The sequence below is a fragment of the Patagioenas fasciata genome, chromosome 1, assembly GCF_037038585.1.
Source record: "Patagioenas fasciata isolate bPatFas1 chromosome 1, bPatFas1.hap1, whole genome shotgun sequence".
In the NCBI taxonomy this organism is placed as follows: Eukaryota; Metazoa; Chordata; class Aves; order Columbiformes; family Columbidae; genus Patagioenas; species Patagioenas fasciata.
Window position 1 is genome coordinate 184,849,872 of NC_092520.1, and position 17,565 is coordinate 184,867,436.

Consider the following 17,565-nt stretch of genomic DNA (forward strand, 5'->3'; position numbering starts at 1 on the left):
ATTCAGAGAGATGGTGTTTGTCCTCCCAAGTAACCATTACATGTGGTGCAGCCCTGCTGTCCAGGAGATGGCTGAACACCTGCCTGCCCATGGGAAGTAACGGATTAATTCCTCGTTTTGCTTTGCTTGCATGCATGGCCTTTGCAGATTAAACTGCTCTTATCTCAACCCACAAGTTTTCTCACTTTTCTGATTCTCTCCTCTATCCCACCAGAGAGGGGAACGAGGGAGCAGCTGTGTGGGGCTTAGTTGCTCGCTGAGCTTAAATCACAACAACATCATAGTTCACCACACCACCCTTCCTAACATAAGCAGAAAGCTGCAAGGGAATGAGTAGTAAGATCATAGTGAGCTAAATGTAACTTCACAACTCAAGGTAATTTCAAGAGGATGCATATATGAAAGTTAAAAAGACAAAGAAAATGCATAATTTATTATTTCATGCATCAACTGCTATTTTTTTCTCAGCCAGATACATCTGAAGTTTGTTATACAAACCCAAAGCTTCTGTAGTAAGCTTCAAAGTCACTTAACAAGTAAACTACTTCACAATTTTGTTTTCTTCATCCTGTGACAAGAATAGCTGCTCAAGTGAAGGTTTGGGGCTTTGGATTATTTTCAAATAATGAATTAACTAATCTGACGTTATCCTGATAAAAACAATAAGCAGCGAGTCCTTAAAATATCAGTTAATTTTGATAATTTAATTTACCATTTGTAGTCATCCAAACATCTTACTCAAGACTGTTAAATACAAAACCCACTGAAAATAAGAATTTATATGTTATCTTTCAAATGTAAAAGTGCAATTAACATGGGCAAATTTTTTTAGGAACATTACATTTCTATGAAATTCACTGGCTATATAAGAGCCTAACAGTTATATTGGCTACACTAATGTGAATGAAGATTTTTATTTTATGTTAATTTTGAATAAGCCTGGTAGTTGAAGTTTTGCAGTCGCCATAATTATGGTACATACATCCAAAAATGCAGAACAATTGTTTTCATAATTTTCAGTTTTACAGACTTTAACAAAGTAGAGCAACAGTAAGATCCATAAAGTTCAAAAAATTAACACCATAAAACCTTGTATGAAGTAAGTGTGCACAAAAGAGCCATCCTGAATTACTTCTCCAGAATTCTGGCAGCTTTCTGAAGATGTCATTTACCCCAAATAAACCTTTCTCCTTTACAGTACTGAATGGATTTTCTGGTACAAGATTTACATTTATGATGTTTCATGCTTTCCATATTCACAACTTGGAAAGAAAAGGAAGGCCTTCATACATGTCAGCCTTTAATCTTAGCCAGTCCTGAAGTCTGTGCAAAGCTGATTTTTCCTGTGTTAATATTTTTGCAGCTTTTCTCAGTTTTTCTTCATTTCGTTCTAAATAACGAATTCCATCTGTCTGCAGCTGATTTAGTTTCTCTTTACGACTTTCATCAAGGGGTATGTCTTCATGCATAAGAGGGTTAAATCTGAAGTAAGTATCTGGAGGCAACAGTGCATCCAGCATAGTGTGAACTTCTGTATTGAAAACAAATAAAGGAAACAGTTATATTTATAAGAGACAAACAGTTCTAAAGTCTCTGAACAACAAGTGCTCTGGAGTGACACAGTAAGTGTAAATACATCCTGCTTTGCTGAGTAAATGTTTTTCCACTATTGCCTTATCAAAATCCCTTTCACATTAGGAGGTTTGCAAACAACCGTGTAGCTCTGTTTACCAGGGAGAACTTAATGCTTTATTCTAAGACAACTTCACTGGTATGACAATTAAGAAGGCTTTGCAGCCATCCAGATTTTTAATTACATTCACATTCCATTCCTTTGCAAATGAGAGCATATTCTGAAGAGCCGGAATGTAACTTATGTACTCCCATTCAACATAAAAACGATTTGTTACAGCAGTACTAATGGAAGTAGGTATTATGAAACCCACACCTGTATCTTCTTCTCTAATCCCAGAGACTGCAATAAAAAGTATGTAGTTTTAAAGCTTTCTTTTGTTTGCAACTGATTATTTTTTTATACATTACTAGAGATACTGAGTTTGAATTTACACTTCATTTAATTTGAAGTGCTCATGTTAAATACAACAGTCCAGTTAACTAGTACAACAATAAATTAGCTATGCAATGTATTTAGATGTTCCTCTCTCCTCTTCCTTTTTCCCTCTCTTTTATAAGCTATTTTCTCTCTTCTTTTAAATCTCTTTTCTATTGATTGGTTCCCTTCAAATTCCATTTTCATTACTTATCTTTCTCTTATTTCCATCATCTTTGCATTCTTACCACACTTCCCCATTCTTTTTCTGCTATATAAAAAACAAAATCTAAAATGAAAAAAACATCACAGGCAAGACCACAGCAAAAGACTCTTGTTACCGTGTAATCTTCTCTGCTTGGTCTGTCCTCCTGTAAATTCCTCTGCTGTCTCTCTGATCTTGTCCCACCACATCCAGTCCTTCTTGCCCTGTTTAATACTTTTCCCTTTTTCTTTCATAATATAACTTTCCATTTGCTCAAATCTACTCTCCCCTTTTTCCATTTCCTCTCCTTTGGTCTCCATAATGAACTTTCCTCCTTTTCCCCATCAAATTTCTTGCCTGATTTTTCAGCTGCAATGAAACTGCTCCTTCCCTTGATAGAAAGTAGACACACCTCTCTTTTCCCACAATTGTGCAAATAACAGTGTAATCCCAAAACCTAGATTTCTTACACTATAGTCCTTGGAAAAGCACGTGTTAAAGACACATAGAAAAAAGCTAAAATACTTTTTATAAAGCTGTTGAAAACCATACTATGTCCTATATTAACTATTAAGCTTTTCTGATTATGAAGAAAAACCCAAAACACCAAATAAGAAAATGATTTTTCTATTGAAATGAATTCCTGAGTATGCCTTTATTCAGAAACACAAGTAAAATATTGCTTTGTATAAATCCTGTTGGATTAGCATTGTCATTCTCATTAAGGTATCTTTTCTCTCTGGTATAGCGATATCAACCACCTCCTATTAACACTTGAGAACTCAAACTGAAAGAGCTTAGCAACAATACAGAGAATATGAACTCATGGAGATAAGACTATCATCTCCAGAAAACCTGTAATACTGGTACTAAAGCACCAACTATGCATTAATTACACAGAAACATTTCAAGTAGTTTCAATGGGGCAGGAAGAGAGGAGAAGGGGAAAGACAAAAGGCTCAGATTGCTGAGTTGGATCTATAAGAAACATAAAAGCCTTAGAAGAGTCACAACACAAATGTATCTGAAGACACCAACCTTCTGTATCAGTTGCACTGCTGATAACATTTGTGAGCTTGGCTTTCAAACTGGTGTACGTGACGCTTGTCTTTCCATCACTTTCGTATCGTCCAGTGCCCAGCGATACAAGACACTGCAATGGAACATCTGGCCAAAGACACTTGCACTCATGAACTGCCAGAGCAGAAGGGTTATTTAGAAGCAGACCTCCATCCTGGAAATCAAATACAAATATTAGTCATAAAAGTAACTGCAACTATGAAGTAAACTAGTACAACAGCAATATACAAAATCAATTAAATAAAATAAGCATTAATTTCCATCTGTTGTGCAACGGCTCTGCTTGTGCTATGCAGCAGCTGCGCAGCTGGGCTGCCTGAGCTTATCAACCCTGTCAGAGCAGCTCTTGGCTCGGCGGTCAGTTCTGCTGTTATATAGAAGAGGTAGGCTGGAACAGCAGCCTTCACTGGGATATCTGAAGAACTTATGACTTCATCTTCTGGAGAGCTTTTGGATAAGACAGATAAGCATATTGACTACCTTTTTAAACAACCAAAAAGTCTGCATCTTAAAATGTTTATTACTGGTCCAACTTCCCTGCTCAAGCAGGGTCCCGTACAGCACATTGCCCAGGGCCATGTCCACACAGATTTTAGAGTATTTCCACTAATGGAAACTCCAAAACCTCTCTGGGCAACCTGTTCCACTGTTTGACCACCCTCATAGTGAAAAATTTTCTTGTGTTCAGATAGAATTTTATGTGTTTTAGTTTGTGCCATTGTCTTTTGTTCTGCCAGTGGGCACTGCTCTGTCACCTTCATTCCCTTCCATCCTTCACTAGTACACACTAGTAAGATCATCTCTGAGCCTTCCCTTCTTTACATTGGACAGTCCCAGCTCTCTCAGTCTCTCCTCATATGATGTGGCCCTGCACTGGACTTGATCCAGTATGCTCATATCTCTCTTGTACTGGGAACAGACACCGTACTCCAGATGAGGCCTCAGCTGTGCAGAGGAAGGATCACTTCTCTTGACCTGTTGTCAACACTGTTCTTAATGGAGCCCAGGATGCTGTTGGCCTTCCTTGCCACAAGGGTGCATTGCTGGCTCATGTTTAGCTTGTTGTCCACCAGGACCCCAAGGCCCTTCTCTGCCAAGCTGCTTTAAAACCAGTCAGTCTCCAGCATGGGCTGGTGCATGGGGTTATTCCTCCCCAGATGCACAACTCTACCTTTCTGCTGGTTGAACTTCATGAAAATTCTCCAGCCTGTTGCAGTCTCTCTTGAGTGGTGGCCCAAACAGCCATTGTACCAGCCATTTCTTCCAGGTTTGTACCATCTGCATGTGCATTCTATCCCATCATCCACATCATTAAATGCAGATGTTAAATAGTACTGGCCCCAGTATAGAACACTTGGGCTACACCTCCAGTGACCTGCCTCCTAGTGGACTTTGTGACAATGATCCCGACTCTTTGGGCTTGGTCATTCAGCTATTTTGCAATCCACCTCACTGTTTACATATGTAACCCATACTTTGTCAGCTTGCCTATGATGTTATGGGACATAAGTGTCATAGGCTTTACTAAAATCCAGGTAAACAACAACCACTGCTTTCCACTTGTCCACCAAGCTAGCCAGAAGGCTATCAGGCTGGTCAATCATGAGTTCCCCTTTGTAAATCCATACTGACTACTCATGATCACCTTTTTTATCCTTCAGAGGCAACTTTTGCTAGCAACATGTCAAAAGTGTGTGATGAGGCTGGGATAAGATACTTTAGGACTAACAGGAATCAGTATGTCTGACAAGCATCCAGATGAGGAAATTTTGATGCAGAAAATCTCAAAAAGTATGTTCAGTACTTTGACTTCAGTAAAATGATCTTGACTCCAACTAAGAAACTCTGAATTCAATAAGACTCTCGATATTAGGAATGCCTTTAAAAAACAGTTATAAAGGCAAAACTTAAGAAAACATTATCAATAGCAGAGACAAAGACCTTTATAGCTGTTCAAAAAGCTATATGAAGAAAACATGTAAAATATAAAATAAACAGAATATTGAGTATGATAAGCATTATGCAAAAGCTCCCTATACCCTACAGCTCCTCAAACTCCCTGTATCCCATACCTGATCATCACATTACAAGAACAATTGAAAAAAAAAAGCAAGTGTACCCAGGAATAGCTAAGAATAAAAAAAAAAGTTTTGGAATTGCTAAACATTTAACAGAAACTCCTTTTAACTACAGCTGTGCAAGATAAATAAGTAAAAACAGGATTACTGAGCGGAGAGGTTTTTTGATTTTTTTTTTTTTTTTTTTTTAATTAAGCTTTCATTTGAAGCTACAAAAAGCTCTTTGAACTCTTTCTGGATACTGTCCCCTTTGCTCAAAACACTGCTAAAATGAATGGTCTCTTCAGTGGCTATTATCCTTTGGTTATGTTTAAATTAGTTTCTACACAGAAAACTAAATACAAGGATGTTTTTGTCCTTGGTATAATTCCTGATGAATCTTAATCTAAAATCTTAATAGTTATCTTTTTGGTGCTTACGTTTTTCTTTAAATCCTAGATTAAAAACCTGCTTACCAAATAATTTCCACTGATCTTGTCAATATAATTTAATTAAAGATGTTTGCTCCACCATAGGAAAAATCAGTGTTATCAAAAGTTTAGGGGTATATAATACGAGACTACTACAATGTTTTTGTGATATTGACACATAAAACATCAAAGAAAGGTGGAGTACACATACCAAATGTATATTGTGATGATAACCAACAGCTTCGTGCAATCATTTCCATATTTAAACATTCTCCAATTTAGGTTTATTGAAAGGACAGTAAATATCCATTCCTAATAATTCTCAATTTAGACACCTTTAACATAACTTCTAACATTTATACAGATACATATCATTTTTGGAAAGTTAGAAGTAGGACTGAATAAGGCAGGCAATTGAGTTTTTTCTTCCCCTTCAAACAGATTATGGTTGATAACGACCACATCCTGATCAATATCATGCTTCAAGAAATCTGCTTACTCTGTTAAACAAAGATGTTAATCATATTGCTCTTTTGCTTACAATGATCAACACTGAAGCAGTAAATAACGTTATTAGTTCAATCAGACTACTAAAGACTCAACCCAGGAATTACTGCAATAATTTATTTAATTCTGCATCTCCAGAAACCTTAGAGCTAATTATGTCAAAAGCTGAAATTCTTGTGGAAAAATATATCACAAGTTTTAAAATTAGTTGCAATGATTTCACACGTAACATGAATTCTAAGAAAACTGTAAACAAAGAATTTTCCAGTTCTAAGATTAAAAAACAGAAACTAACCTTTCTATTTATATTACATTATTCTCTGTCTTCATAAAACTGGACAAAGAAACCTTCCTGAGAAATATAGTAATCTAGCAATAAAAAATGTAAAAGCCAGATCTAAATTAAAAAAAAAAAAAAAAAAGGAAATCATGCCATACCCTTCTTCATGCTTGCCCTTTGAACTATGTCAGTCTAGTCAAAAGTCCTGTGGAAAATGCAAACATGAATTTTCCATATGCAAGTCATATCTTGGAATCTGTAACTGAAAGAATAACCTACAGGAACTCTTTAAATGGCTAAATTGCTGACCAGCATCCACAAAAATGTGCAAATGTCCCAAGTTCTAACTCAGGACTCAGTACTGGGCAAGCAGCCAGAGCAGACCCCTCATTCTCTCTGCTCTCCCATTATTACATTGTCTGTCCTTCCCTGCATTTCACCATCTCTTCTTATTTAGCCAGTTCTCAACCCAACTGAAAACTCTTTTCAACTTCCCAAACATACGAGTCACCCGTTCCCTTTTGCATTATTCTCTGCTGCTATGGTCAGTGCACTGGCAAGTACTAGAAGCTTCTTCATATTCTGAACTTTGCAAAACCACTCTACACTTGAGCCAAGTTAATTTGCTGGCAGTACACTAAACACGAAGTGCCATAGTACGTATGTTAATGCAACTATATGCTGAAAAAGGTTTTGTAACTTTCCGAATGTCATCAAGCAGGTGAACAGCAGGGAAGGAGCCTTTTTTTTTGTAAACATTTCTAATAAAAATAACGGAAATAATCAAATACCTTAATCTTAAGATGGAGCTTAATACATATAAAACCAAGCTTGTTAGCAACAGTAAAGCCGTGAAGTCACGGACTGGGACATAACTTTCAGGCTTTGGCCAAAGGCTTTCCAAGTGGTAAACATCCAGCTGTTCTGTTTAATATTTTATCAACTAATTCCCAAGTGAACAAAAGGAAATGCTTTTTTATACAGATTTTTCAAAAACCTCCAAATGCAACTGTAACCATACTTTTAGGGCCTGCTGTTAGTTCGCCAGAAATCTAAAGCTGCAGCTAATATTTCTGTTAAGTATTCTGATAGCTGGAAAATAGTCAGAGAAGGCTCCCTCATGATTTAACTACCAGATCATAAATTATTTAAAGCAGGAAAAATCCATCTTTTGTGGGCATATGCTCCAATGAAAACGCTCTGGTGAACATACCCTGCTTACCCAGTTCTAGGGATAAAGAAAGACCTGGTTAAACATTCTGAGCTAGATGGGGCAAATTCAACATTCAGAAGGAAAATACATTGGGAAGCCTCAACAAAAGCAAATGCTCCACACCACTTGGGAACCAGGTAGCACAGAACCTTCTGAAAATCTTGTTCCATTTAAATAATTATGGTGAAGATGTATGAAGTCACTACTCACATATTTAAGTCAAAACTTTAGGAACAATTATTTAAAATTGAGATGCTGAAAAAAAATTAATTTGAACCATGCTTTACCATGAGCAGTTGTTTCTAGCAAGTTCAGAACACTCTGTACATTCATAGGCTATCACTGCAATTCCTAATTTTGTCAGACTCAAGTTGTGACTTATAACTGTTCTGTGTAACACTCTATGCACTGCACAGTTTCACCTCCATGATGCTAAGTTTAGTGAAGAAAATAATCTAGCACTGGGTGAAGGATACATAAATGAAGAAAGACAAGTCTGATACTTGGAAGCTGAGTTTGGTGGCTCCATAGTAACCATTTCACCTCACTGCCTATTCAGACATGCTTTGCATTTTAGTTCACTTTTAACAGACTTGCTCTGTTGTTTACTTTCATTGTCTTTGCGAAGAAGCGGAGACAAAATTAGTACAAAGCTATCACAGGCTAGGACAACACAGGCTATGATTCTGAATGGAATTCTGAAAAGTATTTTTCAAATTCTATGTTAAAAGCCAGCATAGAGATAACTAACATGCAGGTTAAGGACAGGGCTTATTGCTTCAAATGCAGAGTTGGAACAGTTGCTGCACTATTACAAGGGGTTACTTCTTACAAAAATTAAAATACCTACTCTAAAAACATTTACTCTAGTTTCCATAAGTAAAAAAGGTGTGCCTTGCCAAATCATTCTGTAAAATCAGATCAATACATTTACATAGGTAGCAGCAAATGTACTCAGAGTAGAGCACAGGAATGAGAAGAGGTAAGCTCTTTAACTACTTGTAAGATCTACTCATAGAGATAACTTTGATTCACATCCTGACCGAGTCCTGTCATTGCCCTGGGCACCCAGTGCCATTACGAGAATGTTACTATATTCACAGAACCACAGAATGTCAGGGATTGGAAGGGATCTCAACAAATCATCTAGTCCAATCCCCCCACTGGAGCGGAACACCTAGATGAGGTTACACAGGAATGTGGCCAGGCGGATCTTGAATTTCTCCAGAGCAGGAGACTCCACAACCTCCCTGAGCAGCCTGTTCCAGTGTTCTGTCACCCTCACTGAGAAGAAGTTTCTTCTCAAATTTAAGTGGAAAGTCTTGTGTTCTACTTTGAACCCATTACCCCTTGTTCTACTGTTGGTTGTCACTGAGAAGAGCCTGGCTCCATCCTCCTGACACTCACCCTTTATATATTTGTAAACATTAATAAGGTCACCCCTCAGTCTCCTCTTCTGCAAGCTCAAGAGACCCAGTTCCCTCAGCCTTTCCTCATAAGGGAGATGCTCCACTCCCTTAATCATCTTGGTTGCCCTGCACTGGACTCTCTCCAGCAGTTCCTTGTCCTTCTTGAACTGAGGGGCCCAGAACTGGACTCAATATTCCAGATGTGGTCTCACCAGGGCAGAGTAGAGGGGAAGGAGAACCTCTCTCGACCTACTAACCACCCCCCTTTTAATACACCCCAGGATGCAACTGGCCTTCCTGGCCACAAGGGCACAGTGCTGGCTCATGGTCATTCTGCTGTCCACCAGGACCCCCAGGTCCCTTTCCCCTACACTGCTCTCTGATAGGTCATTCCCCAACTTATACTGGAACCTGGGGTTGTTCCTGCCCAGATGCAAGACTCTACACTTGCCCTTGTTGTATTTCATTAAACTTTTCCCCGCCCAACTCTCCAGCCTGTCCAGGTCCTGCTGGATGGCAGCACAGACTTCTGGCGTATCAACCACTCCTCCCAGCTTTGTGTCATCAGTAGACCTGCTGATTGTACACTCTATTCCCTCGTCCAAATCATTGATAAATATACTGAATAATACCGGCCCCAGTAATGACCCTTGAGGCACTCCACTAGATACAGGCCTCCAACTAGAAAGCTTTAAGGCTTGTTCAGTCAAACATCACTTGGCTGCCAAATTACATTTTTAATATATGCTTGTTGAAAAAGAAATCTATACATTCAGATTTAACTGTGAAATCAACTAGCCCCTGTGGTGTCCAGCACAAATATACTCTTCTCAATAGAAGGTTACATTATTGTCATGTCCTGTTAAATATATACAAAAATGTTTGAAATATTACATTATGGCTCTCTTGTGAGTAATCAGTCAGTCTGGTCCTCAGTAGTACTGAGGATGAAACTGTTAAGAGGAGCTCCCAGCAAGCACGGGAAATATTTATGTCTGTGCACAAACTATTTTGAGCCCATAAAATATATAATGTTTTATATACATGAAACAGTACAGAAGTAGAATTGTTTCCTCTTTGTCTTGGTGACAGTAATGGATGGTGGTGCCAATATTCTAACAGATCTCTGTCTAAAATGTACAGTGCAATAGAACAATTAGTTTTAGCTTCATTCTAATGGTGACTCTGATCCACTTTTCTGCAAGAGATATGAGTGAGGACAGGGTTTTTTTTAAATAAATTAGCTAGCTTTCTATAAAGCATACAATGACCTGCAGTTATCTCTTTCTAGAAATATTTCATGTAATTTATGTAGAAAGATTCACCCTTGCTTCACAACCATGCTAATAGGGATGGTATTGGGTCAACTACATACAATTTATAATGTATTCTGCACTATGCTTATTCCCACAGGCCTCAGTTGGTGACAGATATTAATGCAATCCTCATATACAACAAATTTTTAACAATTCCAGAATGAGCTGATTCTGTTACTTAAGGCAGAGATACTCCTTTAAATTCCTCAAAGAAATGTGTTCTGCTCATTACTTTGCAAAGCTATCTCAAAATTATGATTTCCCTTCAGACACTAGAAAAACAAACACTGCAGAAGTATGAAAGTAACTGCTCAAGTGTGCACTGAAAAAGGGATTCCCCTTGAAATGGTTAATGGAAACATTCTTTAGAAAATGTTTGTACAGAGAATGAAAATTAAATGCATCTGTATTTATATTACTGAATGACATCAATATTAAAATTTCCATTACTGCTGTCCTTGACAGTTTTTAAAAAAAAGTCAGGAGGTATATTAGCTGCATTTGTACTTCTAATACACCAGTTGTGAAAACAGAACACGTTATTCTGAGAAAACATGAAATAAATTTTAAAAAATCTAATAAACTTTGAGAGTTTATTGAAAAGCTTCCTTTTATCCTGTACAGTACTTATAATTTTCTAAAATTAGCACCACTGTAACAGACTGTTTGCATACACACAAATTTTATGCTTAATGCTTCTGAGAACTATCAATATTATTGCTATTTTAAGCTAATAATTTAATAATATATTTTACCCCACATCAGACATGTTTGCTCTTGATATTTATTTAGAATGAATGGTTGGCTGAGGTAGATTGCTAGGTGATTATCTTAAATTATTAACTCATCGCAGTGAGTCACTAATTCACTGAAAATGACCAGCTGCTCTGAAGACACTACTGAATTCACGGCTTTATGTCAGATACAGAAAATGTACTCTTACACTGTTCTGATGAAGATTTGGTAAATATTAGCAGGCATCATGAAGAACGAATTACTGAGCAATAAAATCTATTGTCATTGAAGCACAAGCTGCACACTGCAGATTTAATTACATGAATTCTGCAAAGAACAATGGGACACATGACCAAAATAATATTTTAACTGTGGTTCCCAACTGATGAATTGCCTGTAATATTACAAGAGAGGATCATAGTGTGCAACTTAAGAGAAAAAAATGGCCTGTGCTTGAATCTATACCAGCCCTAAACACAGAGCTGAGGACACGGCTGTCAAACTGATTTTCACTGGGGAGCTACATTTATACAGCCCTAAAACTGCATTTGGCCCTCTGAAGACAACTGCAAGGCTGATGTGGCCCCCGGTGAAAATAAGTTTGACACCTCTGCCACACGATATTTGCGAAGCACAGGCACGGTTCAAGAATACACCAAAAAAACCCAACAAACGAAGAAAAAAAGCATCTAAAAAAATCTCATGGATCTAAATAAAAATCTTATGGATTGAGATGACACTAGGGGGCTCAAGTCTGGAAGGTTTGTCCTTTCTGACAACATTTAACTTAAGAAGCATATAAAAACTCTATTTGCTTTGAAGGAATTTATCAGAATAAGGTGAAAGCCCTTATAGTTACACAAAATCACATTACTATAAAATCTCCACAAGTGAGCAAGAAATCCCAGATCCAGGGATAACCCAAACCTTGTGGAAGCTGACCATGTTAGAATTTCAACATTTCAAAATTCTTTAAATTTCATTTCCCTAGCTAACAATGTAAATATTCTTAAGACTCAACATAGTTTTACATCAATAACTTGTTATTAATATTATTTTCTCATATTAGTTTTGCCAACTAATTGTTCTACACTTTTAGCTGTCAGTTTACTAAGGAATAGTAAAATGACAGGAAATTCAAAATGCTTTGAGAAAAAATATGAAGAATAAAACAACCAGTAATGACCCATAGGGAATCCAGGTGACCCATATTATTAGATATATCATTGATAAATGCTACTCAAAACCTGCTGGTCATTCCTCTGTTTAAAACTGTACAATAATCAGAATGCTGTAAGCTAACTCTACAGACAACTTCTAAAAGTAAACATATTACACACACTCCATGAATTTCTTATCTTTCATATTGTAATTTCAAACTGAAATTGGATGTCCCATAAACCCCTGTTTTATAAAACTATGTAAGCTATTTAAATTTATTAATAGAGTTTTATTCTTTATTTGTTGACTCAAACATTAGAGTTCATCTCATTGCAACTGAAACAAAGCAGGTTCATAACAAAAGGATTTGATCTTAAAATGGACAAAATTTAGGAAATAAAGTGAACTAATTATAGGAGGTAATTCATGTGAAGAGTTCAGCATTTGTATATGAACTACCTAGTCTTTGTATTCACAGTGGGGGACAGGGAAAAGCAGAGAAAGAACTGAAGGAAAAATTTCATTCATGAGTCCTCTAAATTAAGTAGGACATGCCTGGATGGCAAAATACAAGATGGGTTTATCAAAGACAGATAAAAATTGAAACAGAAAATTTTTGATGAAGAAAATCTGGATTTACAGAGTACCTTGCATTCCAGACCACTGGATGTGATGAAAGACACTACAGTGGAGAAAGAACTGGCTAATCCAACTTGCACAGTTTGCCTTGGGTCATGCCCAAATACACTGAATAGTTTAAAGAAAGATTACTCAAACATCAGCAGGTGCAATGAAGGACCACTAGGATGATGAAGAGAACATTAAGCCTGTTCTGCAAGACTGAGACAGAGTGGCACATTTAGACTGATAAAACAAAAAAGGATATGAGTGCTTTCTATACACACATCAGAAAGGTAAGTACTATGAGAAAAGTTAAACTTGAGAACAGTACTAGCACAAGAAGAATTTGTATCCATTAGGTAGGAACAGACTTAAGAGTAAAAATGAGAAATTTTGTGACCATGAGAAAAATGAAGAAAAATCTTGTTGAAATAACCTTCTACAAGGGTAGCAAAAGCAAAGACAGCTTTACATGTTTACAAACTACAGACTATGATGTAGTTGGCAACCATGGCAAAGGACTGAATTTGACCTGAGGGAAACTGTTTCATTCTGTGCTCCCTTATCTCTCTTCTCCCCCTCCCCTCCCCAAGGAAATGCCAACTGAAATAATTCTAAGTTCTGTAGCCAAAAATCTAAAATATATCCGCTACTAAAACCAGCAGTGTAATATACCACAGGTAAAAGAAACATTGCAAAGTAAAGAATATTTTAAGAGATTGCCAACTGATTTGTAATTCACAAAACTAATACTACAGATTAATCCTTGTATTGGAAGAGAAGCTCAGTACAGGAAATAGGGCTTAGACATTATGCCCTATTTGACTAATAGGAATGTATTGGGTATTGAACTATTTGACTTTATGCATATTTTATATAAATGGTGAAAATTATTCGCATCACAGTACTCAGATGTATATCCACTACAAGAAGAGGGCAGTTTCCTAAACTACAATACAGAAGGCAAATTAGAGACTGGATGGTGGCTGACAAAGCATGAAGTGATTCTTTGCATTAAACACCAGACCACTATATATCATAAACAAGCTTTCCTTAAGGGAAGAGGTAACAGTATAGCATTAGTCCCACTACATTCTTAGGCTTTTATTTGCAATAGGTATCACAAGGCTTTTTCATATGGAACATGGCCCCATTCAAGTCAGTATTAGACAGATATAAAGCCTGGGAAAATAAAAATTACAAGCTATCAAGAACTGACAGTAATTTTTTTATCTAAGAAATGGTGGTTGGTAACACCGTAAGTTGAGATCAGCAGCCTAGGCTTTCTGTACAGAGAACACTGAATTGACTTAACTCTTCATTTTTCACTATATGCAGCCTCCTCTGATTTTACAAGATTTGTTTTATAGAAGATATTAGTTGGTAAACAATGTCATTAAAGGTATATGGACTCAGAAGGCTAAGCAAAAATAATAGTTAAATGTAATACAGTTCATTTGAGAGTGAGGGAGTTTTTAAATTTTTTTAAAATAAGCACTCTGAAAATTACATTAGCTAAGCATCACTCTGAATCATTGAAGATAAAAATTATAATGTATCCAAGTTAAATGCCTGAACAAAATATACTCAATTTCATTTCATTAAACAGATCTTCCAATAACACCTCACTTAGCAAGTCCCAGCAGAGAATTTTGCAGGCAGTCTGCCCTGCAAAAATACTACTGGTGTGGTAAGCACAGCTACTTCACAAAGGCTGGTGAACTGCATCCCCACCTTAAGAGCCACTAACCAAACCTCTAGAATCCATAAGAGAAAAAGAAATGCACATATCCATGTAGCTAACACATTTCAGTAAATGCCCTCTCCTTAAACAGGAGGAAACACTGTCTCCAAGGCTGTAGGAAAATGTGTACGGCAACAAGCAGACACAGAAACAAAGAAATATTTGTTTCTATCATTGTGAGAACAAGATACACCTATTAAACCACAGTCTGTATAAGCTCTGGTGCATACTGATCACTGTGGCATATCCTAAGAATGAAAAGAACTTCAATGTGACCTATATTCTATGTCTTCTTAGAGCCTGGGAAGCACCCTTGAATCTAATTTTAAAAGCTACCATGTAAAACCAATTAGGGTAGGATCCACTAAGCAAATCACTTTTGAAGGCCTCTCCTGTAACAAGCTACAAAGATGAAATGGCTTTACAGATTTACTACCTAATAAAAGGAAAGGTTTGAAAAATATAAAGAAACTGTGTATCATCTTTTTTAATGAAGGTGAGACTTGAAATTTTAGTTACATCATCATATTATTGTACTGCATGTATTTTTTTATTTCTAGGTTGTATTCTCACTACACATCCTATTACACCCTCATTATAACTCCACTAACAGATTAGCTGACAATTTAACCACTTTAGTATCTGATCTTGCTCAAAGAAAATATGATTATTTGAACACTACTATAAGTCAACACAAGCACTTTAATAAATGAAATTGTAATGCAGCACTTAAATCATGAGAAGCTATCATGAAAAAGGTGATCAAGTCCTTAGTATTAAATTAAGCATGTTTTATTTTGAGAATAATCTGTAGCTTTGTTAAACTCACCACCACCACACACACACAAACCCTGCTGCCCTTTTAATTAATCCTGTGGGACAAACTTAGTTTTTACTGTAAAACCTAGTAAATGAAGTGTGCATAATGATTTTGTTAAATCTTAAATTGCTCTTTTAATTAACTGGCAATTTTCTCAGCATACTGTACTGCCAACTGAAGTGACATTGAGTACCCCAAATACCTTTCACACTGCAGAAAAAAAGAGGAATCTACAAGAAACAACACCCCTCCATGGGAAGTAGGAAAATAATAATAATAATAATAATAATAATAATAATAATAATAATAATAATAATAATAATAATAATAATATTAATCATAAACCAAAACACTGCTTGTAACAGGACTGGGGAGATGTTAAGAGACCTTCAGTGGTTCATAAACAGATTTTAATCTAAAAAAGCTGACATTTGTGGCAATACAGCTTCTGTATTATAACATCATGACTTAGTCTCTCTTGATTTGCACAGTTCCTAGAGAAGCATGTTACGGGGATTAAATCCCTTTGAATGTTAATGTGTTCCTCTTTTGAACCACAAAGAATATTAATCCTCCTCCCTTCATCTACCAACAGCTGCACTGTTTTTTCCTACTTGACAGCGTGGAACCAGATAGCAAGGCATGATTGACCTGAATGTAAATATTGCTATTTGGTTTTGAACAGCTTACTTTTTGTGGAAATTTAACAAACCTGGCATCAGCTTATCTGCAGCACAAATAAGAATAAGCGTTCAGGCACCTGGAAATCCTTTTCTAAACAATTGCATCAGAAGAACTGTAAAAATAATTACCTGATTAATAAATTAATAAACTTTACAATCCCCTCAAACATTTACAGGAAGTCAGACTGGAATGTTCCCAGAAAGGGGGCTTGCATGTGTGTACACAATCATGCAGGCGTATATAAATATATATATATAAATATATATATACACCTATTATGGAAAAGTGAGGGAAAAGCACACAGCTACAGTTCAGTTCAGGCATGATTCAAGCATATATGTCTAGAGCCATCCATTAAATCCTTACAAATTAATCGAACTCTATATAACTCTCAGCTACTCCATACAGTTTGGGGAAGGACTCCAATTTCAACAAAAGCTAGATAACACAAGAACACGTAGGCTGACCATGAAATCCACAAAGTTTCCATTATCAAATAAGTATTTTCACACATTTGAAAAGTCCTAAGTCAGATCAACTGCCAGAGTGCTTTTCATTCAGAATTAAATGTACAACTGACCAACAAGCCAATACAAAACCTGGTCTCCACATAGAATCATTTAGAGTCCCAAATTTCAAATCCAGGAAACAAATCTAATAATATTTACTATTCTGAATTTTCACAAACATTTTACAATAATTTTTCACATTTCAGTCGTCTCTATTCTTTGAATTATTTAGAAATATCAACACTGCAGAAGCCAATTATGTATAAATTAATAAGAAATGAGCATGGTTTGTGTTCAAAAAAGAGATTACACTGATTAATTAATAGAAGTTTCCAATCTATTAAAAAATCCTCATAAGATCATAATCTTTCTGCCTCTGTACTACAATACTGAAGCCTTTGGCATAAATTATTATTTACAATTAATGCATACTGTGCTGATGCACTTTACAAATATCATGGTATTACTGAGAATGTCTAACAATGTTATGCTCCATTTATTTCTGTAGTTCAAAAGCAGCTCTAACTGATAAGACAGAAAAGAGCAAGTATTTCCACATAAACTACAAATATTATTATCATACATGACCTCACTGAGGAACTTAACATGACAGTTGCAATGCACATTTTTAGGATAAAGATGCTTAACAAAAATCTACCATCTCATATTTATGATATGAGCTATATAACTAAGGAGTAAGAATTATTAACATAGCTTAAAAATAATCTCAAAGCTATTTTAAA

At 36.3% G+C, this 17,565-nt stretch overlaps 1 protein-coding gene across 4 annotated transcripts in view; it reads right to left on the bottom strand.

The window, feature by feature from the left end:
- Positions 1–399: 399 nt before the first annotated feature.
- PNPLA8 (patatin like domain 8, phospholipase A2) overlaps positions 400–17,565 on the bottom strand; it is a 40,969-nt gene continuing 23,803 nt past the window's right edge. For all 4 annotated transcript variants that reach the window (XM_071803284.1, XM_065854396.2, XM_065854413.2 and 1 more), the window contains 2 exons: positions 3,294–3,489; positions 400–1,531 (listed from right to left, as the gene is read on the bottom strand). In XM_071803284.1, coding sequence (XP_071659385.1) covers positions 1,257–1,531; positions 3,294–3,489 — 471 coding nt within the window. In that variant the 3' untranslated portion in view covers positions 400–1,256. The remainder of the gene's footprint in view (positions 1,532–3,293; positions 3,490–17,565) is intronic.